The following is a 26,686-nucleotide window of genomic DNA, read 5'->3' as shown; positions in this document are numbered from 1 at the left end:
ATTTTCAATATATTCAAAGTGCACATTTTACTAGAGAGTGGGATCATACCTCTTTGAAATCTCTCACTGTTGACATTTCTTGGGGTTTTTAGGTAGTCCCAGGTTAATGAGCAGTATCTTTTGGGGGTACGGTCATTTACCACTGGTGTACCAAAGCCACAAGTACGGGTTGTTGAGTAGGGAGTCTGTGATTACTGTCAAAGTCAAAGAACGCTTTATTCGATTACTGTCATAGATAATCATAAAACCACATACAATACACATTAAAAATAAGATCATCAAATATAAAAAATAATTCATTTCATTACTATCTCATATTTCATAATAGGACCCGACTTTCATAATACAATACGTTTCCTGCAGTTAAGTACACTTTTTAGAAACATTACTACTCTCCAAACTACATGTTCATTTTCCAAAAACTGTAATGCAATAAGCGCAGGACGACATTGTCTGATACCCAAAAAATTTAAAATTGGAACAATCCACGTTTTAATAGCTCCATCATAAAATTTACAAAATAAAACAACATGTAAAGTTGATTGTTCTGAATTGTCATCGCAGAGACATAGATGCATCTTTTGTGACCAGTTATTAATTTCAGGGAAACTTATAAGTCTATGTACAATCCCAAATCTAAATCTGGGTAGCAAGAACCTGTCATAACCACCCAGTACAATATTTAAATAAGGTTGAATATTAAAAGTAATTAAAATCCGTTAGTTGGACAGTACAGTAGGATTTGTGATCTCTGCCGATAGCCTGAGTGTTTCTAACAACATTAGGCCCTCTTTTTTAACTCTTTCCTTGTGATGGTGGACATGGTACTTGGCTTAGTGTAATAATTTAGGTGGCCCGGGTCACACAGAAAATTCCAAACGTACCTTAGCCACAGGATGGTTAAGGCCCCTTCCAAATTAAAACTGTCCTTTAAAATATCCTGATTGAGTACAGTTTAAAAGATCTGCAATGTATGGCATACCCAATTCTGAGTGGCAAACATAAGAAGATATGCTATTCGGGACTGCTAGAATATATCTTAAAAACACATTTTACACTTTTTGTATTGGGTGCAAATCTACATAACCCCAAACCCCTGCACCATACATCCCTGTGGAGACACATTAACCCTTATAAATCTCTAAAAGCTCCACTGGTGGCCTCCTATCCAACTTTTTGAAAAAATTAGCAAAGGCAGCTGGGCCCTTCATAATGACATATTTTTTGACTTGCACCGCTTGGGACCAAGAGTCATTCCTGTCAAATAAAATACCAAGATATGAAAATCTTCCAACTCTAGATAAACGGAAGACTGAATTAGATAGATGTATGGGGGCCGAAATAGCTGTGTTCCTAGCTTGGGGATGCCCAGCAAAACATCGAAAAATCTGGACCAGATGGGCAACATATCGAGGAATCAAACCCCTACCCCCCCTACCCCTCCCTGCCGCTCTCCGCCGGCAGCGGACCCCTGAGAGATGGCTTTGCTTTTCATTACTCTATACTTCACTTTGACCGGGCTTTCCTGCTCCGTTTGTATGTGAATACTGATGCCACTGAGTTGTATTTTCTTGCCTGGAGATCGAGAACTGTCTGCTTTTTGTCTCTGTTGTTTCGCCTGCATTGATCAATGGTAGAAATACGGATATTTGCATGAGACTAATCCATTTTCTCCTACAGGCCATTGTAGGGCTAATGCCCATCCTCTCAACAAATAACCCAATAAAAATTTGTGTTAAAAAAAAAAATATGAAAATCTTGTGGTAAACTCTATATTTTGCTTGTCTATATACATGTCCCTACACTTTTGGCTGCTACTACCGCATCTCATAATGAAAGTTTTCGATGTGTTTACTCTAAGGCTGAGATTGGGCATAAAAAGTGAAAAACTGTTTAAAACCCTTTGCAGTCCCACTTGGGTATGAGACATCAGGATGGCGTCCACATATATGAGTACTGGTATGGGGCGTCAGCCTATTTGTGGGAGATCTTGGCAATCCCTTACCAGTGCCTCACCCAAGCCATTATTATAAAGGTTAAAAAGAAAGGGGGCTAGCACGCAACTTTGCCTTACCTTCCTCATTATTGGGAACGGGGCAGAGCATTCACCATTTACACCAAATCGCGCTCTAGCGTTAGCATCATTATATATTCGTCTAAGAAAATTGATAATTTGGTTGTCCACTCCCAGATTCTACAGGATCTTCCTTCCAGAGCTTACTGTGCCTCACGCAGTCGAAGGCTGCTGTGAGATCCACAAATGCTGAAAACAGCCTACCTTTTTTGGCCCGGATGTACTCTCGTACGATGATGTTTATATTTAAACTCTGTTCTACAGTTCCTAAGCCCTCACGAAAACCGTACTGAATATTAGAGATGACCTTGCTGTCCTCTGCACAATCCTGCAGTCGTAGAATAATTCGACCAGTCACTTTCACCACGGAGTCTAATAAGGATATTGGCCTAGAGCAACCAGGATCCTGGGCACTATGATAGATTCCGACCAGCTTGTTATAAAATGAGAGTAATACCTCACATTGATTACCTGGGTTAATAACTGGCCCCAAAAAATCATGTTTGACTTGTATAGGTCTACTGGGACTCCCATCGGGCCCAGGGGCCTTACCCCCAAACTTGCCAATATAGCGCGGTTGACCTCGTCCAAAGTGAACTGGAGATCGTTCTGGTTTGTCAGGGTTGTCAAAGCAACATCTCCATGTGGTTGGCTATCTTCCGGCTTTGCACTCCCACCGCAATTGTACATCATGGAGAAGTGCTCTATCCATTGCTCTTCTGTAATAGCTATTTCAATGGTCGGGCCTTCACCAGGTATCAAGAAGGGAGATTTCACAGCTTTCCAAAAGGCCAAGCTGTCTTTGTAAAGAGAGGCATCATGCAATGCTATCCAAGCATCATTTGTCATAGTTGCTTTGCGTTCCTTAAGTGCTAGCCTATAGGCCCCTCTAGCCTGACTCATATCAATTGGATTTCTGGGAGTCTTATGTGTTTCCTGTTTTAATTTAGCATAGGCTTGTGTACATTTAGAGTCAAACTACCCTTGTTGCTTTCTTCCTTTTTTACTATATTTTACAAATGGGGCAGCTTTAATGACTCCCGATATTTCCTGGAAATAAATTAAAACACTATCAGGTGTAGATATTTCACTCAAACAGGCTTCAGAGGCTGATTTGCACCTTGTTATCAATTGTTTTAGAATGTCTGAGGGATCCACCAACGCAATGAGTAACCATTAGTTTTATTAATGGTCACATTTTGTGCAATACGTGCAACTTTTTTCCCACTACCAAATAGCCTTTTCGGCAGTGAGACAGTGATACTCAATGGGAAATGGTCGCTCAATGAATTATCATGGGTATTAAATGATTTAACTCTGCTTGAGTAACAATTAGACAACAATATATAATCTATGGTTGTAAAACATCCTCTACCATTAAAAGTATGCCTCAGTGGGACGGGAGAGTCACATAGCTCGTTAGCAAACCCTAAATCAAGACCAAACATCACTTCATTAAATAGTTCACCAAGTTTAGAGTGTCGAAAGTGTGTATGGCTAGTCCTATCCTCATTTACAAAACCCCATAGTTTCCCCCCCCCCCGTCATTTGAACACAGTGCAGAATTAAAATCACCTCCCAAGATCAGGAGTGTATCCTTTGCCTTATTGCTATGAATTGTTTTCAAATCATTGCCCAATTTCATCACGACTGCTCCAATCTGGTCCGTGGGGATATTGTTATAGATGTTTGTCAGGGCAATGCATTGCTTCTTATCAGAATTAAGTAAAATCAGTTGGTAATAGATTTCTTCTGTGCATATCTCAATTTTGTTCACATTCACCCTGTTAGGTACATAAGTGCGCAACTCACACTTTGCCCTCCCACAAACAGCATCGACAGCTGGAGTGTGAAAAGTTCTGAAAACATTAATCATTAATATGTATTGTGTCCTTTACCCAGGTTTTTTGGAGGCACAGTATGTCAAATTCTGACATACAATCGCACCATAAAGGATGAGTCAACTTTGATCGAATACCTGAGATAATCCAAAAAGCCAAGTTACATGAATCACTATGAGTTTTACATGTGGGCTTCACTGCAGTGGCAATTGCAGAGGTTATTGCACTGTTAAAAGAAAATGCCTGATTACAGTTGATGTCTGAGATATATACAAGGCCCCCGGTCTGGTGTTTAGTATCCAGAGACTCTTCTCTCAGATTAGGGTGGGCCAGTAGTAGGACGTGAGCTTTAATTTCTTTATGTGCATAGTTGGGGGTAGTTGTACATGTGGTTAATTTGCCTGTCTATTACTATTAGGGTCTGCCTTTTGAGTAGGGCATGAATCTGTAACTAGAGTTAGTCAGTCTATATCTTCTAAAGTATTAAAGATATCAAAACGATTACTGACTGGGACCCTATACCTATGCTGCATAATACCTGAGTAACTCCCCTCCAGGGGTCTGAGCCACTGTGCCTTTAAAGGTTGATAAAAATACCCAAGGGGTAGAATGTTAATTCCCTGGGCCGAGATCACATGATTACCCGCCCTATCCAGGATAGTGTGCACCAAATTGGGGATCTAAAGGTTAGGACCACATAGTCACCTGCAAAATATTTACTTGTTTTATCAACTAATCGTATTCTTCTGGGCATTTTAAGTTCCGAGAAGAGAATATCAGTTATGCCAGTTCTAGTGCTTAACCAATGTAGTGACTTGTTCCTTAGAGTGGTCCAAGGTTCATGGGCATGAGCAGGAGGGTGAGGGACCTTTGCCAATACAATTGTTTAGGGAGTGGCTTCTGGCGGAAGTTGCAAGGACTGATTATGGTTCATGAGATAGCTCGAGTTAGGCCTTTGCTGTTGCTGAATATAGGCCACTCTCCCTACATTTCCCAACGGTGGCACCCGTGTGTGTGATCAAGTCCCATTAGAGATGCTGCCCTACCGTGTGCACGGAATAATGGGACCTTCTCTACTAGGGAGATGCCAAGTAGATTCCAAATGGGGGTGGGGGGGCACTGGCCAATGAGGTCGGGCTGTGGCTTCAGCAGCACCATCCTGAATGTATATGTAGTGCGTCTGGATGTCCTCCGAATTGGTTACAATTAGATGAGTCACAACTCCCGACTCCGAAGTCCCAGAACCTCCTCCAAGGCATGTACCCTGGGCAAGTGAACAACTGCTTATGCCCACCCCCTCAATTTTTGCAAGTCTGTCCTCGATTTGAGTTCATTTTAGTGACAGAGGATTAATAAAAAAAGAAACCATGGTCTCTAGCCTTTTCCAGAAGTCCTCATCGTTCATCCTTGGCGGCAATATAAGAGTCATTAACCCTCAAAACAGATCTTGCCCCAAGTTCATTGTCACCATCCCCACTTATATCTCCACTACTAGTAGCTGTTGAAGATTTTTGTGTCTGTTCTTGCAGCCCCCAACCCTTTCTTTTTTTTGTTGGTGGCTCCTTATTGTTGTCTTTCCGAGATTTCGCAACCTGGCCCGAGTAACTATACTGGGCCCATTTGATGATTATATAGGTGCCAAATGTTGTATTAGTGGCAATTGGGGGGGGGGGGGGGGTGTAGAGGAATGTTCCCCGTAGAATGACTACCAAGTGGGGAACGTTTATGTGAGATCAAGGGCTCCATAGATAGCCGGCGCTCCCTTATCTCGATCTCGTGGGTGAGGACTGACCCAGCCCTCAGAAGAAAGGCGTGGAGTGTTCCTGCTACCCCCGCCCCTCGCTGGTCATTTATGGTCTTCCTTTTGCTCCTTTTGGATTCGCCTGGGGATGGCAATATCCGAAAGTGATACTGTACCTCAGTGGTTATACTTAACGGTCCTGGGGTCCATTTGTCAGGGATGGGGCCCAGCCCAGCCTCCTCCAGGCGCAGACAGGCCCGCCCTTGGCCCGGGCACGCCCACGCGCGTCTCGCGCTGCGGGAGCCCAAGACAGTTTTTATGCGCCTCCCGGTGCTGGTAAAATGACACTGGCACCTCCTGGCGTGTTGGAATGCGGGAAATGGAGTCCCTGGTAGTGCGGCAGTAAGTGCATGCAGGCAGGCAGAAGAGAAAAATAACTACGGCCCCAGTAGGCAATATTAATATGTCTGAATGAATGATGAGCAGTGTCTCTATAGTAGCCCAATCTCCACTCTAAAAAGCACCCAAACAGTAGTCAATGGGGTGAAAGTGCTTTGAATTACACTCCCCTCACTCACCACCACTCATATTTCTCCTGCACATCATGTGTAAAAAGAGCCTCTGAATCTTTCTGCTCTACTCATGAAAGAGGGAAGTATTTTTATTTTTTTACCTCACACTTTTTTCTTTTCCCTTTCAGTTGGCTTACCATATCTTCCTGCAGCTCTCCAGCCGAGGAGTGGTGATTTTGGAGTACTGGGCTAGGGAAACATTACTTTCTAGGGATGGCAGAATCATTTAAATATAAGACCTCCTGTGTCTCTAGACATAAAAATACATTTGTGAAAAACGCACTCAAGGAATACACCGCCTGCCTTCATCCAAGCCACAAATCAAAATCTGCCACACATTTTCTACTAAGACCCTTGTACTGTTTGGCAAAGATGTCTTGGATGATTTGCTCATGGACTGTAAGGCTTCCAAGGACTTTTTTGTTAGTAAATCTTCGGAATTGGTAATTGAGTCTGAGGACAGGTTCTGAGGCTTGTCGATCTTTTGCTCACTCTGGCAGAAGGTTCTTTGAATGTGGAAGTCTTCTGTAAATGCAAGCCACTTCCATCTTCTAAGGCACTTCACTTTAATAGCTGTCCAACTGTTGTATTTGTGTGGGTGCAGAGGGATCACTTGATGACTCATCTGATGAGGAGAGGGAATCTTTGGTCGTGGCCCAGTCCAGAAAATAGAGAGCCTTTTCCCTCTCCTTCAGGGACAGGTTAAGGAACCCCAATTACAATGCTTGTGACCTCAAGATATTTATACTAATGAATACCAGGACTAAACAAAATATTTGTATATCCAAACATTACTATGTGTCCTTGATGATGGCATAGATAATGATGTTAAGATGATCAGTGATGTAATTTTTCATTTAATTTGTCACATCATGGGTGAGGTCTTTGGGGTACGAATTATGGTTTTCATGGCTAGGTTATCAATTACAGTTTCCTCTTCAAACTAACTTGCACATCTTATAGCACTTTGAACAAACAAAGGATAACTGTACTGTTCAACAGAAACTGGATATACATTTCCTCAGTTAAAAGAAGCTTTTACCACAGCGCTCATGTTGGTTTATCAGACTGGAATGCTGCGTTCAAAGCAGTGACTGATCCTGTAAATCCACTGACATACAGCCAATGAACATCCCTTTCTCTGTCTAACCAAGCGACTTACACGTACCTGAGTTCATGTAAATATGAACTGTCTTGTGAAATAGAGGGATTTTCAATAAAGAGTTCAATATGCGATGCTGGCTAGAACAAATCCCAATAATGTATTGTATGTTATATTAAGCAGTGGTTGGCCTGGTAGTTGCTATATTCTCCGGTTTTCACTTACAGCGGCCCAGGGTCCTGTAAACCACAATATTAAAGCAGATATGTTATCTTCCACCCAGGTATCAGACAACCTTAACAACCTGTCAACATGTTATATTATGAATATTTATAGAGCGTGTAGCTACCCGTAGGTGTCCCAGCGCTAGCGAAAGCATCAAAAAGCTTAGTAAGTAGGGTTTTGAAAAAGCCATGTTTTCAAGAGGTTACGGAAGGGCAGGAGGTTGGCTTCTGAACACAGTTGGAGGGGAAGGGCGTTCCACAGTTCGGCAGCGTTGTAGTGGTAGGACCGACCGTCACTTCTTGTCCTTTTAATTATGGGGACTTAAGCTAGGTATGGGTTGGTTGAACAGAGGCATCTGCTAGGACGATAGGGGGAGATGATGGTCTGGATGATAGAAGGTCCTTCCTTCCAGAAGGACTTGTGGGAAATACATAAGGACTTGAATTTTATTCTGTCCATGACGGGGAGCCAGTGCAAGGTCTTCAATGCAGGCCTTGTAGATTGGGGATCTTAAGACGCATATGTGCTGTGCAATTCTGAGTGATTTTCAGTTTGGTTGTGGTTGCCCGTGGTGCTCCTAAATAAAGAGCGTTTCCATAGTCGAAACGGGAGAGAATTAGGGCCTGGATCATAAGGTAAACATTAATGTTTACCTTATTTAGCAGCCATATCAATGTATAAACTCTTTCTTGATAACCATTCAGACCGTTATTGAGAAATATCACAACATGAATCAAACGGACACAGATTTCCTACCAGGTTTGTATTCATACATGGTCTAATATACTGAAAGAGGGTGGTGTTTCCTGAAGCTGAAGGAAAAACAAGATTTTACATGGTAGGTTTTGTGCAGGACTTTGGAGGAAAAGCACACAACACAATCCAAACGTTTCTTTGATGGCCATTGCAGACAAAATCTGTACATGGTGCATATTGTACATGTTTCCGAAGCAAGATTTTCTGAAATAGACCAACTGATCTTCTCCAAATTGTACCTCATTACAGCATTATCACTATCAAAGAAATACACATGTATACCAGTGGTAAATAGTTGAATCTTGTGATTCATTGTATCTCCTAGTGTGCCTGCAGCTAAACAAGTGGCGCCTAACTACTTTGACCTAACATGACAACTTGATAAATGTGTGCTTCTTGGGATAGGCTTTGTTGAGAGATAACGTGTAGCCTATTCACCCACCATGATTTAATGGATTAGAGATTCAGAGTCTAACATCTATAAATACTAGAGTTAGAGATAGACAACTTCTGCATCACCTGCAAACTTTGATTTTGAGTTTGGACAAAACCAAAGCGTCATCAATCAATAATGTTATTATGCTCACTAAGGGCCAGATGTAGGTAAATCTGAAATACTGATTTCTTAATAGCAAATTTTACCGATTCGCTATTAAGAAATCGGTATTTCCTATGTAGGTAAAGATTCGGTAAAAAATACAGAATCCTTAATATTCCTTATTACCGAATCGGTATTTGAGATTCGTTAATAAGGAATACCTACCCATTCATTTCTATGGGCTTGGAGGTCCATAGGAATGAATGTGAAGACATTCACTATTAGCGATTCGGTATTACCGAATTGCCAATAGCAGGAGCACTTTCAAGGGTGCCAGGGTGTCAAAAGGACACCCTGTTGCACCCCTGAAATGTGCATGTGTGCACATGTGGCGCACATACATGCCCTAAGGGCATGAATGTGTGCCACATGGCACTTATAAAAAAACAAAAAAGTGATTTGTTTTAAAGGAAATCGGTAATTACCACCAACTTGAAGTTGGTGGTAATTACCGATTTCTTAAGGCTCAAAAGCACTCTTTAATGTGCTTCCTACATTGCATTTAAGGAATCGGTATTACCGATTCCTTGAATGCAAGAGCAATAAGGAATCGGTATTTACCGATTCCTTATTTACAGATTCCTTACCTACATTAGGAATGGCTAAATACCGGTCGGTAACGTTGAAATTTAATGAATTTCGTCGTTACCGACCGTGATTTAGCCACCTACATCTGGCCCTAAGTACCTAGATGGTATGCAACAGTATTGTTATGAGTAGTTGTCTCCTTCTCCCACCATGTTCTGTCAAAGTATGAAGGTTAAACTGCACTATTGATCATTTGCCCATATTGAAAAGGCCTGTCATCGCTGCTTTTAAGTTTTGGGGATGTGCCGTTTTGCCCATCTAGACCTTTGTTGTCTTGCCTTTCTCTTACCCTAGACTGGACCTTCCAAAATTTTTAGAACCAGAACCCAATTTTTAAAGTGACAAAATCCTTTCACACTCGCTGTACTCGAGCAAGATTGTCACATAATTGGCTTTGCTTTTTCTTCACTGACTGCAAAGAGAGAGGAGTTTGTAAAGTCCAATTTCCATGTAAAAAAAATAAGCATCAATTTGTCAGACGACATAGCCTGACATTTGACCTCTGTCTTTGAAGTGCAGCAAATGTGACAAGATAAATGCCGAGTTTAAAGGAATCTATAATTGCTTGGACTTTTGCGACCACCCAACAATTGGCTCGGGACCACTGCCCACAGGTTGGGAAACACTGCCCTAGACCATCGTGTTCTGAATTGGTTACATTTAACATAAAAGATTGTTTCACTATTTGATTTTTGGCAAAAGTATTCATTTTTACCTTGTTAAACCCTGTTATTCTTTCCTTCAACAGGTTACGGAGGGAGAGCAGTGGCATCTTTGAATACCAGGATAGCTGGGACCGCCTCTCAGACTCTAAGTCAACAACTGAGGATTCCTTTGAGAATGGGTACCCTGTGCTGCGCAGGCTTACATCCACCCAAACCTTTCTCTTTTCTGACCAGCCAGACCTCAGCAGCTTAATCGACACCAACTTCTTGGAACAGGCAGTGCCGGAGCTGAAGTCTTACCAGCAAGTGACAGGTTGCAACAGTAGCGGCTATGATTTCAGCAGCCTAGTGCAGCGAGCCTATGATGAGAAGGGTGCCATCAGTCCCCAGGAACTCTCCTCTTCTATGAATGGACAGTCTTTGCTCTCTGCAATGGCCTGCGGCGCTCACTCTCCAGGCTGCATTATGGATGAAGGGTGTGTAAGCTCCTGCAGAAAGAGTTTTGGAGATGACCCTTTTGTCATGAATGGGAAAAGCTCTCAAGGTCATACCTGGGAAGATGAGTTTGAGAGCTCTGTCTGGAGTCTAGGTCTGCAGGGCAATCTAATTGTGGCTGGACGCAGTAACGGATCTTTGGAGGTAAGCAAAGGCCTTAGGTGTCCTAACTGTGTCCCTTCTGCTTCACTTAACCAACTGATGCAGAAACGCAACTATTATGCACCTTAACTTGTAACATCAACCATGACCCGACATTGCGTCATAAATGACATTCTAAAAGCACTGCTGAATTCCCTGCTCTTATTACAGATGCTTCTTTAAGTGAGAGGAGGACAACATTAGACTAGGAGTTTGCAGTGATATCACAGTGGTTGACTTTGCAGTCTTGTTGATACACGTTATAGATATGGCTCTAAGTGCCATGCCTTCGTCTCAGTAAGAAGGGATAGTAGTGTTTCAAGTATTATGTTGTGTCGATGTTACCAGAAGACTGGGTTACAGTGTTTGAATGTGACTGTACCCACTGTATAACATCCGCTATGGCTATGCCATCTAAGTTTGCTGTATGACTGAAAGTATACAAAGATGATTTTGTAATCCTAGTTGTCTTTGTTCATGTAACCAATTTTTCCTGTACAGTGGATGGTGTTATACTTCCAAGGGCAGGTTTATCCCTCTAACGGACACGTTCGTTTGGATGAATGTTGATGTCATGTATGATGTGTCTAATGTCATTTCCGCAAGTCCACAAAGCACAAAAGTGAATAGTAGAAATGCTAGAATGTCTCAAACACTATTATTCTGAATTCCTTTGATTGCTTTTAGCTCATTTACGCTGTCACTGACGCAAATCACCATATGCATAGCAGTCATGACCTTGCCCCAAAAATATCAGTTCACCCTGAACTGCGAAGGCACATAACTTATGATTGGGACGTTGCGTAAGCTCAAAACTGTGGTGGCCTTCTTGGACCTTTTTGGTGAGATGCAGCTTCAGGCATTATAGTACTGAGCTCAGGCCCTTGGTCTGAACATTTGCATCCTGTGTAGGGTAATCCACTTAGAGTAAGAAAGTGACTCAATCTGACATACTAAAAATGATCCAGTATATCGTTTTACTAGCTCGCTGATAGTACAGATGTAAGTCTAGTTTAAAAATGCAAACATTTCAAGACTTATTGGATTAACAAATGAACAAAGTGTGACAGGAACACTCTGTAGTTGCTTCACCTGTTTTAAGTGTAGAAACTTGCCACCCATCGCCTTTTACAGCAGAATTGTTGATTAAAGTTATCTTCCTCTAGGTGTGGGATGCAATTGAAGGAACCCTGCGCTGTAGCAATGAAGAAGGCCTGTCTGGCATCACCTCACTTGTATTTCAAAATCACAGGTAAGGATAACACGAACGTTCCCTTCACTTATGTAGGCAAGCTGTGGAATGAGCTTCTTAATGGTTAATACAGGAAGTCGGAGTTTAATATGACTTGGATTCTGGGCAGAACAGTCTGGATTTAAAGTAACAGCAATTTTTGTAGCATGAATCTCCTCTAGATGTATAAGCTGTGAATTATTCCCCACCAGAAACTGGATGTAAATGTAAACGTCTTTCTTTGGCATCGACCACAGGCCGAGCCATAAAGGACCCCCCTAAACTGTCAAATTAACCTAGCTATGCCCCAGCACATTGTTGCGATCTTCAGATTTTTTCTGCCTTTGTGTTCAGATGCAGAGAACATTCTCCCACAGAGAAACAGATTTCAAAATAACACTGAGAAAGGGTACCACCATCCAGAGATAAATGTTTCAGGCGCCGAACTACACTTCGCGGAAACTTGACTGTCGCTGGTAATCAGCGATTAAAACAAATAGCGTTGTCATTCGATCACGAGCACTGCCAAAAGCTTGCGGAGAACTCAGAGGAATCCTTCAAACCACTGAGCAAGACCTCAAAGAAACAGGTTTTCTTGGTGGACTTAAACTACAGGTGTCAGAGACTATTTGTTAGGAAACCATCTGATATCTCTGGGTGTCCTTAGACATTTAACAAAGAGGGTGATGGAAAAGATAACCTTTAGGTTTTGTCCTACTTTACACCTCAAGTTTAGCAGGAAAGTCTCTCACAGGTTGTGTAATTCATACCTCCCAAAGGTGCACAAATCCGGAGGGTGCTGGACATGTTTCGCCTTTTCAACCTAATACTTTAAAGACGCTGGAAAAAGACAAAGGTGGACACAGTACAAAATGTCTCAGGCAAAGGATATTTTCCTTTAGGATTTGGGTCTACTGCTGTGGGATGACTTTGATGTTTTAGAAGCCACCAAAGAGGCTCAGGGACATTAGAATTAGTCCAACATCAAACTTTAAGCACCCGTGGCTTTGGAGTGCAGTGAATAATGAAACAAAAACCAAAATCAATTAAAAGATTAAATACATCGGACAGGCGTAGGCCTACAGATCCTCACTGGAAAAGCCACTTAGAGGTTGCAAGATTTTCAGACCCAGTGGGAAGAAAAAACCCTCAACTATGAAAGAACAATCACAGTCAAAGTAGCCAAAAAGAAAAAGGAGTTATCTGGGTTTAATGATAAAGACATCAGGACGGGCTAGATTTCTGACTCGGTCTTGATGCTAAAGAGCATCAAAAATAGAAGGCAAAAGAGAAAGATACTCCTCCTCTATACAAAAAGAAGACCAGCATGACTAAACTTCGCACTTGATAAATGGAAAAGAAAGGTACAGCTTGAAGCCATTGTTGCAGATTTAATACAGAAAAAGAGAGTTCAGTGACATACTCAGTGCTTATGAGATTCCTCATACATGTGGACATGAAAGACCAAGAGCAAGAAGTGGAACAATAAGTACCCCCTCGGTCACCAGAAAACCAGCTTAGAAGAGGAATGTAAGTTTTCTGAAGAAGACATTCCGGTACCTTCTATTTGGGATTAAGTCTATTACGCACTTCAATATTATACATTTGAATCCTGGAGAGAATATTCTGATGGTTATTGACAATCTGTATAAAAGATTCATTGATTACATGAAAGAGCAACCCATTTTTGAGCCTTGAGGAAGCCCTCATGGGCGAAACGGGGGTCGGCTGCTATGTGAATTTGGAATGGCTGCTATGTGATTTTGGAATAAAGCTCAATTTTTGACAACGCGACGTGGAATTGGACCAATATTTTCAAGCTTTCTGTGATATTTGGAACCGTGAAATGGACATAATTTTATTAATTCAAATGTTGATTTATTGATTTGAACTAACATACTTTAAGAACTGTGATAGTGACTTTTTTCTGGTGTGCTACAGTGCTTATGATAATGGATTTAACTTTAGGATTACTTGTGATCTCAATAATTTCAATACTTTAGGTGGATAAGTATTCGGCATTGTATTAGCACCCAATATTGCATGTTTAGAAACTGATGCGTTAGAATCAATACAATATATGTACATACGGTGAGGTGCAGATCGATACAGCATATCCACCCATTCTATGTCAAAGTACTGCTTTTTCTCAACAACCAAAAGCCACTGCATGCATTACACGTTAAAAGAGCAGTTATGTATCACTTACAAGAAATTAAACAAATAAAGTCAGGATTTCTTCGTACCTCATTCTCCCCAATAGTAAAGAACATCTGTATCCAAAGGAACAATCGCACTATGGCTAGACCAAACTATTCAATTATGTTATTCATTAGCAGGGGGAAAATGTACCAAAAAATCAAAAGTGCATTTTGAAAGGAAGCAAGCATTGGCAAAGCAAATAGGTTTCGCCCTTACGAGTTCTATTGCCTTTGTAAATTTAGACATGTTGCACAGCAGCACAGGCTGCTGTCCAACATGGCTTCAAGTAAAGAAAAAAAAGCGCTGTGACATGGCTCTACTTCTTAGACATGAGTCACAGCTTAAAGTTGGAATTCATCGCAGGAACCCGTAGTGCTAGCGTTAGCCAATTATAAGTTCCAGTGTCTTACGTTGATGCCTGGCAGAGAGGAATAGCACTCGTTACAACACGTGCGCTTACAACGCATGCCATTACAACGCAAGTCGTTACGACAAAGCATTGTTACATCGCACGCTATTACAACGCAAGTCGTTACAATGACTTGCTGTGGGGGGATTGGGGGCTGGAGTTTGGAATAGTAACATTTACTATTCCAACTCCAATGTGCGCAACAGTAGGGAAGGTGTTGGAATGAAAATCCAACAAATCCAACACCTTCTGCCCCCTACAGCAATTCGTTGTAACGACTTGCGTTGTAATGCCATGCGATGTAACAACGCGTCCTTGTAACGACTTGCGTTGTAGAGGCATTACGATGTAATGCCTGCGTTGTAATGGATGTTTTCCGTCGGAGAGCGGCTCTTGCAAGGCGGCCTGTTATCGGCACTTTAAGGAGTATACTGCAGCAAGCTGCAGGGAAGTTCATGTGATTGAGGACACCAGAAACAGTCTAGCTGCTGGAACATTAAGCCCTTTTACAGCACTGTGCATGATCAACTTGCCCCGGATTGATATGGGGAGCCTGCCCCAATTTGTACACACATAAAATGGGGGTGGGGGTATTTGGTGGGGAGAGTGCTGTGCCAGAATTAAGTAAAACATTGCCCAGTAATGTGTAATCTTAGGTGGGCATTACTTGTGTGTGTCGTCTCCAGCCACTACAGTGAACACTAAACATATGTGAACTGCAGTCGCATTACGTCACACACTGACATTGTGTAACACAGACTATTGGCATTTCATTTGCTATGTGTTTAAACAAATAATACTATTAATATTAAAATAATTTCAAATCCAACAATTTATTTATATTTAAAAGGCAATGGAAATAAAACAGTGAGAAGATGTGGCACTATGGTCAGGGCTGTCGACCTTGCTACTGGGGAATCGGTTTGAGTCTCTGCATCTGCTCAACATCCTGTGATTCTGGTCCATTCACTTAATTTCCCCATGCCTAATCAAATAAAAGCAAAAAATCCCAAAAGGCAAGTATCCGTTTGAAATCTAAATGGTGCTCACTCAAATACCTTTTTGTCGAGTTTGCGTTACATAAAAGTGCCCCAAAAAGTTAATTAACTAAAAGCACCCGAATGGAGTTTAAAAGGCACAAGGGAGGAGGGTGCTCGAGACACGGGAGGAGGGTGGTGGACACGAGGGAGGTCGCAGAAGGTGGCTGAAGCGGGGGGGGGGTAAAACAACAAAGAGCAGGGAGGAGAACATGGTGGGTTAAAAGCTTGGGGGGGTGGAGTGAGTTCGTTCAAAACAACAGCGGCGGGCGGAAGGTGGTGGGTTAACACGCCGTAGAGGAGAGAAGACCGCCTGCAGATGCGCTTGTATATAGTGCTCACTAAGTGTCCCTATGTAATGTAAGTGATGCTCATGTCAAACACTCCAATACCTTCCTGTCGAGTTAGCGCTACATAAATGCATACAAAAATAAAATTAAAATAAAAGGCCTTGCATGTAGATAAAAAGTTAAAAGACAATGGAAATAAAATGGTGCAAGGATGCGGCACTATGGTCAGACCTGATGACCTTGCCACTGAAGACCCGGTTCGAATCTCTGCGTCTACTTAACATCCTATGATTCTGGTCAAATTACTTAATCTTCCCATGCCTAATCGCCCAAAAAAAAATGAAAGTGTCCCGTGTAACGTAAGTGGTGGTCATGTAAAGCACTCCACTACCTTTGAGTTTGCGCCACATAAATGCGCAAAAAAAATAAATTGATAAGAATAAAAGGCCTTGAAGGAAAATGAAAAGGACATTAGGTAGGAGGGTGGGGGACATGAAGAAGGTTGCGGGAGGTGGCTGAAGCAGGGGGTGGGTAAAACAGAAGGAGCAGAATGTGGTGGGTTAAAAGACTGGGTGGGTGGGTTAACATGCCAAGTAGGAGAGAACATGGCCTGCAGATGCACTCGTATGGAGTGCTCACTAGCAAAAACATTTGTAAAGTACTTTCAAAGTGCGTAGACATTTTGAAGGACACTGGCCACTAGCCAGTGACCAAAAGCTGTATGTGGGCCAATCTCCATGCTACGGCATTGTAAGAAAGTGCCCTCTTTTTTCATGGTTGCCCCCACATTTTGCCAAACTGTTGATGAACTTTGAGTGTGCCCTGGGTTCCTGCCAGCCAGGTACCCAGGGCCTATGTTCTTTCCCTAATACTGCATTGAGACAAAACCGAACTGTCACTCTTTGACCACATGTCAGTCCCTTGTAAATGGTACCATAGGTAACAAGGGTGGTGTGGCCATGGAAGGCCTCCAAGGGCTGCAGCACTCATTGTGCCACCCTTAGGGGCCGGGGACAGACAGACAGACAGACCCCCCCCCCCCCATTTCAGGCACACATCCCGGTGTGCCATGCCTACAACCCACTGCCCTGGCATAGGTCAGCCACCCCTCTAGCTGGGTGCATTATACCAGTGCTGAGGGTACAGGTGCATGAGCCCTGTACCCCTACAGTGTCTAAACTAATTCTTAAACATTGTAAGTTCAGTAATGCCATTAAGGGTATATGGTGCTGGTTTGTCATTACAAACTCCACAGCACCATAATGGCTTTACTGAAAACTAGGAAATTTGGTATCAAACTTCTCAGCACTTTAAACCCACACTGATGCCAGTGTGGGATTGAATGAAAAATGTACTCGGAGGGCATCTTAGAGATGACCCCTGAAAAATGACCCAACTCTAGTGTCCTGGCTGAGTGTCTGTTCGCCAGCTGCCACCACCAGACATGCTTCTGGAACCCTGGGTCGAGAGCTTGCTGCTCTCGCGGGTCTGGAACAATGCACATCTTGGGACGTGATGCCAAGTGTCCTTCCCTGGGATGGGCAGGGTCCACGAAGGGGAAGCTTCAAAGACTTGCCGCCTTTGTGAGCTACCCCAGCCATTTGCTGCTTCCAGCAACTGGCCCCCACCGGTTCTGACCCCTACTTTGGGCAGGAGAATCGTCGGGAAAACCAAATGAGGAAGGTAGGTGTGCCCACCTGTGCCAACCCCACCCCTCAGGTGGGGGAGGTGAGGTGAAGCACAACTCTCAGGCCAGCCATCTTGCAGATGGGGGAACCCAGCCAACCAGAGAGAGGCATATGCCCCCCCCCCCTCCTACTGGAGGGTGGCATAAAAGGGGTTTACCCACCTCAAGGAAGGGACCCATTGGTCCCGACCTTTACTTACTGTAACGTCCCTAAATCTAGTATTTAGGAGCAACCCTGAACCTTGCCTCCTCAGACAAAAAACGAAAAGAAGGACCGAAGAAGCCATGCTGAACTAAGAAGAGGAGGACGCCCACTGACTTGGCCCCAGCCCTACCGGCTTGTTCGCATCTCAAACCTGCTTCAGAGAAATCCTGGTGTGTCCTTCAGCCAGCAGCCCTCAAGAACCCGAAGGCCCTGCCTTCCAAAACTAGGAAGGTTTCCCGTGAGCACCGGATTTGCTCTCCCACAGACTCTGGCTCTAGCCAAATCCCAGAGTCTGCACCCCACGGCCCGAGTTTGAGTGGCTCAACCCCACAAGGAGGTTTCCCCAGCGATCCTGACCTGAAATCTGGTGATCTCTGACCTGCCTCGAATCTCCAGTCGTCACCTGCAGCCCCTTTCTGGAGGATCCCCCTGACCGCGACCGGAGCTGGTAAAAAAAACAGACGCCTAAAGACACCGATGCACCGGAAGTCCCACAGCCTTGGGTGGCCCAACTGACGGTGTCACAGCATCCCAAGGCATCCCAACATACCTCTTTAACCGGTGGTCACCTCCAGAAGATCTTTGTCCCCGAGCCTGCAGTCTTTGTTGCAACCGTAGAATTTCCAATAAAAACTACAGGGCACCCGATGCCAAAACCGCACCCTGCACCCAGCCGCCCCTGTGCCGCGGCAGGTGTACTTTGGGTCCTAACTATGACCCCCCTTTGCCCTGAGCCTAACACCAGGAGCTTTGCTCCCACAACCTTGTGGCCTGCTTGTGAGCAGCCGCCAACCGGAGGTCCCCTATACCCAATTGGATAACATTGGGCCTCAGCACTCTGCACCCGGCTGCCCTAGTGCCTCTGAGGGGGTTCTGAGAGTGTATCCTTGATCCTGGGGGAACCCTGGTTCTAACGGGGCGGAGCTTGGCTCGACAAGAGAATGGCCGCTTGAGCCTCGAGCTCCGGCACACGGAGGTTTCAATCCTACATTTATCCTGCCCCACACCACCTGAAATGCGCTGGAGAGGTTGGCCAGACGTAGCGAAGGGTGCGGAGGCTCAGAGGCCTGAATCGGAAGAGAGCGGACCGCAGCTGTTGCCCGACGTACGGGGTAGACCCGCGGCAGAGAGAAGGCCTCAGATCCCCGGCCTCGAGTACCAAGAGTGCCTGCCTGCGTCGCTGTGCGTGCGGCGAGCAGGGCTGTCGGAGCCGGAGCGGCGGAGGGTGCCGGACGAGTGTGGCGGGACGAGGCGACGGTAAGGACCGCGAACGCTGGGGAGACCAGCGAGATCCTTGGTTGGCTGCCCCCAATTGGCTGCAAACGGGACCAGACGCCTGCGGAGGGTCCCGAGGAGGTGCAGCATGGCGACCGCATAGCCCGGATACTGCCCGCTCCGCAGCGCACAATCGCGGAGAAGGCGCCCCAGGCACGGTGGCGTACAGATCGGCGGCTGCAATGGTGAACCACTAGGAGGTGCCCAGGCAATGACCATTAAGTGACGGCTGACGACGTCGGAGCGGTGGGCTCTGTGGCGCGGAGAGGAGGTGTGGCCCCGGGGTCTCACTGCTGGAGCTGAACTGGGAGCTGGTAGATGCGGCGAGCCCCCCTGAACTCTAGTGGAGAGGTGTTGAGTAGCGCACGCCCCGAGGTACACGGAGCCTGCCTGGAGTGGGACGCGCGTCACAGCGACGAAATTGGCGACATTGGCGGCGGCGGGGGAGCGTGAGAGGGGCCCTGATCGGCGGCTTAATACTTACCAGACAATCGCAGAGGTTACCGGTGGTCCGGTTGCGTGGAGTAGGTGTGGCGCGGCTGGACACCGAGGCTTGCAGCGCGGCTGGGACGTCTACAGGAGTCTGTGGTGGGGCCGCATTCCTGACTGCGCCTGTGGCTTAGCTTAGGCCCTTTGCTGACTGGCTGCCGGTGGAGACGTGCAGAGCCGCGCAGTGCAGCAGAGGCTGCGTGCCAGTGAGGTGGGATATAGCTGCGCTGGGAGCCAGGACTGGAGGCTGAGCTCCGAGTTGGGGAGTGCGACGTCCCGGCGGTGGAGGAGCCGAGTGCTGCGCAGAACGGACCAGTGGCACGATGGGCAAGCCGGATAAAGCCCAGGCGAAACTGTCGTTTGAACACAGATGGACTAAGACCCAGGAATCGGCGGAGGGCGCTGTGGGTGGGTCGGTTCCCCCCCTCACACTCCCCGACGACGCACAGGATATTCGCAGTCTCCTGCTCTCCATGGAGAAGGGCCTGCAGGAGGGCATCACCTCTCTGGGGGCGAAGATGGATGCGCTCTCCTATCGCATGGACCGCATGGGGGAGAGACTGGATAAATATGCGGCGAGATTGGATCAATCTGACCAGCGGCTGGGGGAGGTGGAGGTGGCGCAAACCTCGCTCGACGCTGAACACAAGCAACTGGGGCACCTCCTGCAGGTGCTGCAGGACAAAACTGAGGATTTTGAGGCTCGCGCCCGACGCTGTAACCTACGGATTACAGGTTTGCCGGAGACGACGGCTACGGGCCGGATGGAACACTTCGTGGAAAAGATGTTGACTGAGATGCTGGGCGCGGATGTTTTCTCGAGCATGTTTGTGGTGGAGCGGGCGCATAGATCCCTGGGACCCAGGCCCCCGCCGGGAGCTCCGCCGCGACCTATCATCGCTAAGTTGCTGAATTATAGGGACAGGGATGCCGCCCTCAGAGTGGCAAGAGAGAAACAGTCACTCACGTACGAGGGATCGTCTATATCGCTATACCCGGATTTTACTGCTAGGGTCCAGGAGGCCAAACAGCAGTTTATCCCGATTAAAAAACAGTTGAGGGATCAGGGCCTGGATTATGCGATGCTATACCCTGCAAAGATGCGTATTAATAGACAAGGGAAGACACATCTCTTTACGGACCCCAAGGCCTTGCAAAAGGCGCTGAAGGACTGGAGCAGGGAGATGAGGCGCAGCCCGGCGCAGACGCCGAGGGAGGAGGAGTCGGAAGGTTCCTTGGAGCAGCAGGACTGACCATGCTCTGGTGGCAAGTGCGGGTTGCGCTGGGGGAGGGATGAGAGACAGTAGTGCAGGGGTTACGATGTGGAGAGAGCTACCAAGCTGGTGCGATTTGTATGGGGAGCTCCTCATGGGTGGATGGGGGGCTATAGTCCGCGAGGCATAGCGCACAGTGGAAAGCAGATGTTTTGGGGCGGTTTCTGGGCCGGGGCGGACCTCCAGGGGGCAGGGTCGAGACTTAACATACTGATACCTCTGGGGGCGGAGCTGAGGAGACTGCTGCGACCCTGCTTTGAGGGGCCCAAGGGTGCAGGGACATTCAAGGGGGATTGTGTCCACCTTGGTGGTGGGGCATACGCTTCTGGTCTGTGTGCGGAGGTTGGGGCTTGGTACTACTGTGCGAGCTTTGCGTTATCCTTTTGCATTGAGCAACCTCCGCCCGCGAGTGCACAGCACACATTTGAAGGGTTGAGCTACTGTTGGGGTGGGTGGAGGGAGGGATGGGTGATCTCGACATGAGAGACAGCGTGGCTAAGTTGGGGGAGGTCAGCTGTGGGTGGGGGGCGGGGAGGGGGATTTTTTTTTTTCTGAGGTTAGTCCGGCAGTCTGAGCGACTGAGATGGTGGTCCTCCGGTGCGAACTCCATATTCTGGAGGCTGAGGCCAGCACATTGTGAACAAGATACTAATGGCTAGTGCTACTGCCCCGCATGGGGCGCTTAACGCCCTACGGGCAGTGACGTGGAATGTAAGGGGCCTAAGCGATCACCGTAAGCTGCGCGCAGTCCTACAGTACTTAAAAAGGCATGACATAGATGTGGCATTCCTACAGGAGACGCATCTTCCGGCCCTGAGCCCCATGTTGCGCTGCGGGGGATTGCGGGGCAATGTGCATGCGGCTGGGTTTACGACTCACGCTAGAGGCGCCTTCACCTGGTTTAATCCGATAGCCGGCTTCACAACGCAGGCGATGGAGGTCGATGGAGGGGTTAGGTATGTGATTTCACGCTGCCGAGGCAGGGGAATGGACCTGCTGTTGGTCAATGTCTACGGCCCTAATTACGATTGCCCGGACTTTTACTGTAGATTGGCTGAAGCTGTAAGGGGCTGTGCAGCTCCCCAGATATTGTGGGGAGGGGACCTTAATGTGGTTCTGGATCCGAGCCTCGATAGATCGCGGGGACCCAACAGGACGCCCACTGCGGCCGCCTAAGCATTACACAGGGCACTGATCCAAATGGCGCTCTCAGATGTATGGAGAGCGCTTAACCCAACGGTGGGGGGCTTCACACACTACTCAGCCTATCATAATTTGCATACACGCATAGACTACTGGCTTGCATCGTCATCACTCATCCCGCAAGTGTGCGGGTGCCAGGTGCTGCCGAGGACATTGTCTGATCATTCCCCTGTGCTGCTGACGGTGGCTGCGCCGCGGAAGATTATCCCACCGTTCACGTGGCGATTCCCTCCCTACTCGCTCTTAGACCCCCTGTTTAAGGAGGAACTGGCGGAAGCTATAACTACGTTTTTCGACGCCAACGTTGGTTCCGTTGAGTTTCCAGACAGTTTGGGAAACGTTCAAGGTCTATATTAGGGGTGTGGCTATGGCCAAGCACTCAGGGGTACTGCGTGATATACGACGTCGATTGGCGGGATTGGAGCGGCGTCTGGGCGAGGCGGAGGCTAGGCAGCTAGCGGGCGATGGTGATGACGCTGCGGAAGACCCTATTAACAGAATATCACGCAGCTGCGGACGATGTGGTGAAACACTGGGGGAAGTAAGGTACAGCTAGGGTTTATGGAGAGGGGGAGAGGCCTGGTTCGGTTTTGGCCAATCTACTGAGGGCTAGACTGGGTAAAGCTAACATCACCGCAATTAGATCGGACGCCGGTGAGCTATTGACTGAGGAGGCTGATATCGCAGCCTGCTTTAAGTCGTATTACGCGGCAATTATATGCTTCGCAGCAGACTGATATGGACGACGAGGTTAGGGACTATCTGGACCATATTGAGATGCCCTTCCTCTCTAATGCTCGTAGGGAATTTCTGTCTCTTCCCATCCAGAAGGATGAAATCATTGAGGCTCTAGCGAGCATGCGTGCGAACAGTGCGCCGGGGATGGATGGCTTAACGACTGCCTTTTATAAACACTTCACGGATCTGCTGCTCCCATATCTCTCGCAACTATTTGATGACATGTGCGATACGGGTAGGATGCCAAAGTCCATGAGTGAGGCCCTACTGGTGGCTATCCCTAAGCCGGGGAAGTCCACAGAGGAATGTAGCTCCTATAGGCCTCTGTCGCTACTAAATGTTGACACGAAGATATTTGCGAAAATATTGGCTACGCGACTCGCGTTACTGACTCCGGAGCTGGTGGCCCCGGAGCAGTCGGGGTTCATGCCTGGCAGAAATCTGACCTATAACCTGCGGACGGTTTTTGGCGCTATGCAGCATGTCCGGAGGGATACTAAAGCACTTGCGGTTTTCCTGGATATGGAGAAAGCGTTCGACTCTGTCGAGTGGCCTTTTATGCGGCAGGTTTTAACAAAAATTGGTCTGGGGCCGGTGTTCCTGCGAATGATAGGGGTACTGTATACGGCGCCTAGTGCGAGGATCCGCCTGGGAGATCAGGTTACGGATGCTATTTACGTCTCCAGGGGTACACGGCAAGGTTGCCCTCTGTCGCCGATACTGTATGCCCTGGTGGCGGAACCGTTAGATTGCGCCATGCGGGAATACCACAGCCTCAGGGGGGTCAGCTTCCCCACCTATAAAATAACGGTATCTACGTACGCAGATGACACTCTATTGTATGTCCGGGACACAGAGAAGAATTTGGCTTCGGTGCTGAGAGAAGTGGTGCGCTTCGGGGCCCTTTCAGGCCTGCGCGTGAATTGGAGTAAGTCTATAGCCTTTCCGCTCACCTCATCTACGACCCCATTTGAGATGGAGTACCCGCTACAATGGTCGAATGACGCAGTCCAATATCTGGGAATAAGGCTACATACTGACCCAGAAATTCTGATGAGGGAAAACTATGGCAGAGCCATAGATAAGCTTGAGGATGATGTGGAAATATGGATTGGCCTTCCTCTCTCGTTAATGGGTAGGATATCAATCATGAAAATGGTGGTTCTTCCCCGATTCCTTTTCCTGTTCACCAATATCCCTATGGTGATGCCGCGGGTCTTCTTCGATAGGCTCCATAAGTCGCTATTGAGGCTGGCATGGGCGGGCAAGCAGGCTCGGGTCAGCTGGAGAGTGCTCACATTGCCCTACCACATGGGGGGACTCGGGGCGCCGGACATGGAGCTATACTACCGGATCGCGCAGGGTGCACAGGCGCATAGTTGGATCCATGGTGAGGAGTCGACCCCTCACCTCCGGCTGAAAAGATTGTTCGCAGACCCCCTCCCGCTTCCATCGATTATTTGACACGCCCGACCGTCGTACGGGTTACCTGGACTCTCTTAACTCCACTAGGCATGCGTGGGACTGCATACTGCGGTATAAGGCTGGGGCTTTGCTGTACTCCCCGGCAATGCCGATCGAGTGGGCGCGATGGCTGCCTCCTTGCCGGGATGGGGGAGTGGTGCGTGCCCTTCAGGAGCTGGGTTTGTGTACGCTGGGTGACCTGTTCATGGATGGCACTGTGATAACGTGGGATGAGGTAGCTGCTGGGGCGGAAGCCCCATCGCAGCTGCAGCGTTTCCAATTCCACAGGGTGAGGGGGGCGTGGCGGCAGCAACTGGGGGACGACATGGCTGAACCCCCGGAGGTACCGGAGCTAACGTATATTATTAAACACAAATGCCCCCGCAGGCTCATATCCCGGCTCTACAAAATAGCGATGGAACAACGTATACAGCAGTATCCCAAGGCGAGGTTGGCCTGGCAACAAGACCTAGATATGGAGATAGATGATGCCATGTGGCTGTACTGCTGTCCTGGCACACGTAGAATATCGCTGCATGGCAGGCACAGGCTGCTTCATTTCAAGTACATAAATAGGGTGTATTATACGCCAGACCAATTATGCAGATATGGTCTGCGGGATGATGACAGCTGCGAGAGATGCGGTCATACCAGGCAGACTTTAATCATTTGGCCTGGTACTGTCCGGGGATCTATGAGTTCTGGCGGGCGATTTTCCACAAACTAGGAGGCTTGCTGGGCCTGGAGCTGGAGCCGGATCCGGCGGTGGCTCTGTTGGGATACTCCAAGAAGCTACCCAGAGCCATACGAAAGATGGTGGATATGGGGCTGCTGATAGCAAAGAGAAGGGTGGCACTGCGCTGGATAAGAGGGCCAGGGCCCACAGTGGCGCAGTGGACCAGAGATGTGCTATATTGTTGCACGCAAACCGAGGCATTTAGCGAGCTGCTCCCATCGCGCAGCCGTCCAAAGAACTTCTGGGGGCTATACTCGGTACATCTTAAGGGGTCGGGGGGAACTGCGCAGCAGGGTACTGAAACAGGAGCAGAACGGGACCCGGGTGAGGTGGCGCAGTGAGCAAGCGATATGTGGCGTCCTCAACTCGGGGAGGGCTGTTTCAGTGACGTAGGGCCGTGATGTGAATGGACTGGTTTGAGGACGGGGGGTGCGGAGTGGGGGACGATTAGCGACTCAGAGGCCTGAGTGCTGTGGGGCTGGCGCGTGGCGGAACGTCAGCTACTGGGATATTGCACAGTTAGCAGAACTCAGGGACTAGGAGGTTTTGAGGAGACTTGTTCGGACGCCTCGTTGTTGGGGGGGGGGGCGGGGAGGGAGTTGGGCTGGTTTGCATGGGTTGTTGGGGGGGGGGGGGGGGGGAGGGGAAAAAAAACGTCAATCCCAAGTGGGATACGGTATAACATGTGTGACATACTGTTATAATCCTTGGAAGAATTCTGGGACAGCCTAAGTGGTTGTACAGCGATTCCCGGCCTCCGGGATGTGGGATAAGCTGTTGTGCGGCGGAGCCGGGTTGTGGTATACTAGCCAGCCTCAGGGTTGTAGGCATATGGTTCTGTATGCCGGTCCAGGTCATTTGATAATAAAGAAATACATTTACAAAAAAAAAAACCCTGGTTCTAACCCCAGAATACCAACTACCACAAATAAGTACTTACCTGCAAACCGTTCACTTCATTTCCTTCTATAGGATTGCATTTTCTTGAAAATTCTTCTGAGTTTGGAGTTGGTTTGTATGAAACATTGAAATCTGCAAATGTACTAAAAGTGAATTACTTACCTTTTGTCTAAGAAATGTGTCAGTGTGATATCTAGGCATATGACACTGATTAGCAAAAGTAATCTAAACATTTACATGCACAGTAATCTGTAAAGTTAGTAAAAAGTAATTTCGAACTGTTGAGTTACTGTAATTCAACCAACTGCATTTGAACCTGCATTCAGTTGTAAATCACTGCATAAGATTTTGCAAGTATTATTTCACTAACCTGCACCAGGCTTTGCTTAGTTCTAGACATAAAATATCTAAATAATATTTTTGATGCAAACAAATTGGTCTGAGATCAGTCTTTGAGTCTGTGACATCATTTCTTGCCTGATGCTTTACACTACCCCCTGATAAAGCCTTACTGCTTGCCCACACTACCACAAATAGAGAGTAAGGTGCTATCTACTTTTATCTCTGCCTACCTTTGGGGTTCCACTAGACTCTGTGCACACTATACCTTACTTTGGTAAAGTATATACAGAGCCAGCTTCCTACAGGCATGGACAGCAAAGCATAGCAGGAAGACGTGCAAAGACGACATGCTGACCAATCAGAAGCATGCAAGTTGGAGCAATGTTGGAATCAACGAATAGTAAAT

General features: G+C 46.9%; 1 protein-coding gene across 3 annotated transcripts in view; it reads left to right on the top strand.

Annotated features, from left to right (window-relative positions):
• Positions 1-26,686, top strand: part of SCAP (SREBF chaperone) — a 654,188-nt gene that overhangs the window by 540,411 nt on the left and 87,091 nt on the right. For all 3 annotated transcript variants that reach the window (XM_085628619.1, XM_085628621.1, XM_085628620.1), the window contains exons 17-18: positions 10,246-10,801; positions 11,965-12,050. In XM_085628619.1, the coding sequence (XP_085484745.1) occupies positions 10,246-10,801; positions 11,965-12,050 (642 nt within the window). The remainder of the gene's footprint in view (positions 1-10,245; positions 10,802-11,964; positions 12,051-26,686) is intronic.

This window comes from Triturus cristatus, chromosome 10 (assembly GCF_964204655.1).
Source record: "Triturus cristatus chromosome 10, aTriCri1.1, whole genome shotgun sequence".
NCBI lineage: Eukaryota > Metazoa > Chordata > Amphibia > Caudata > Salamandridae > Triturus > Triturus cristatus.
This window is presented reverse-complemented; position numbering and strand designations above follow the sequence as displayed.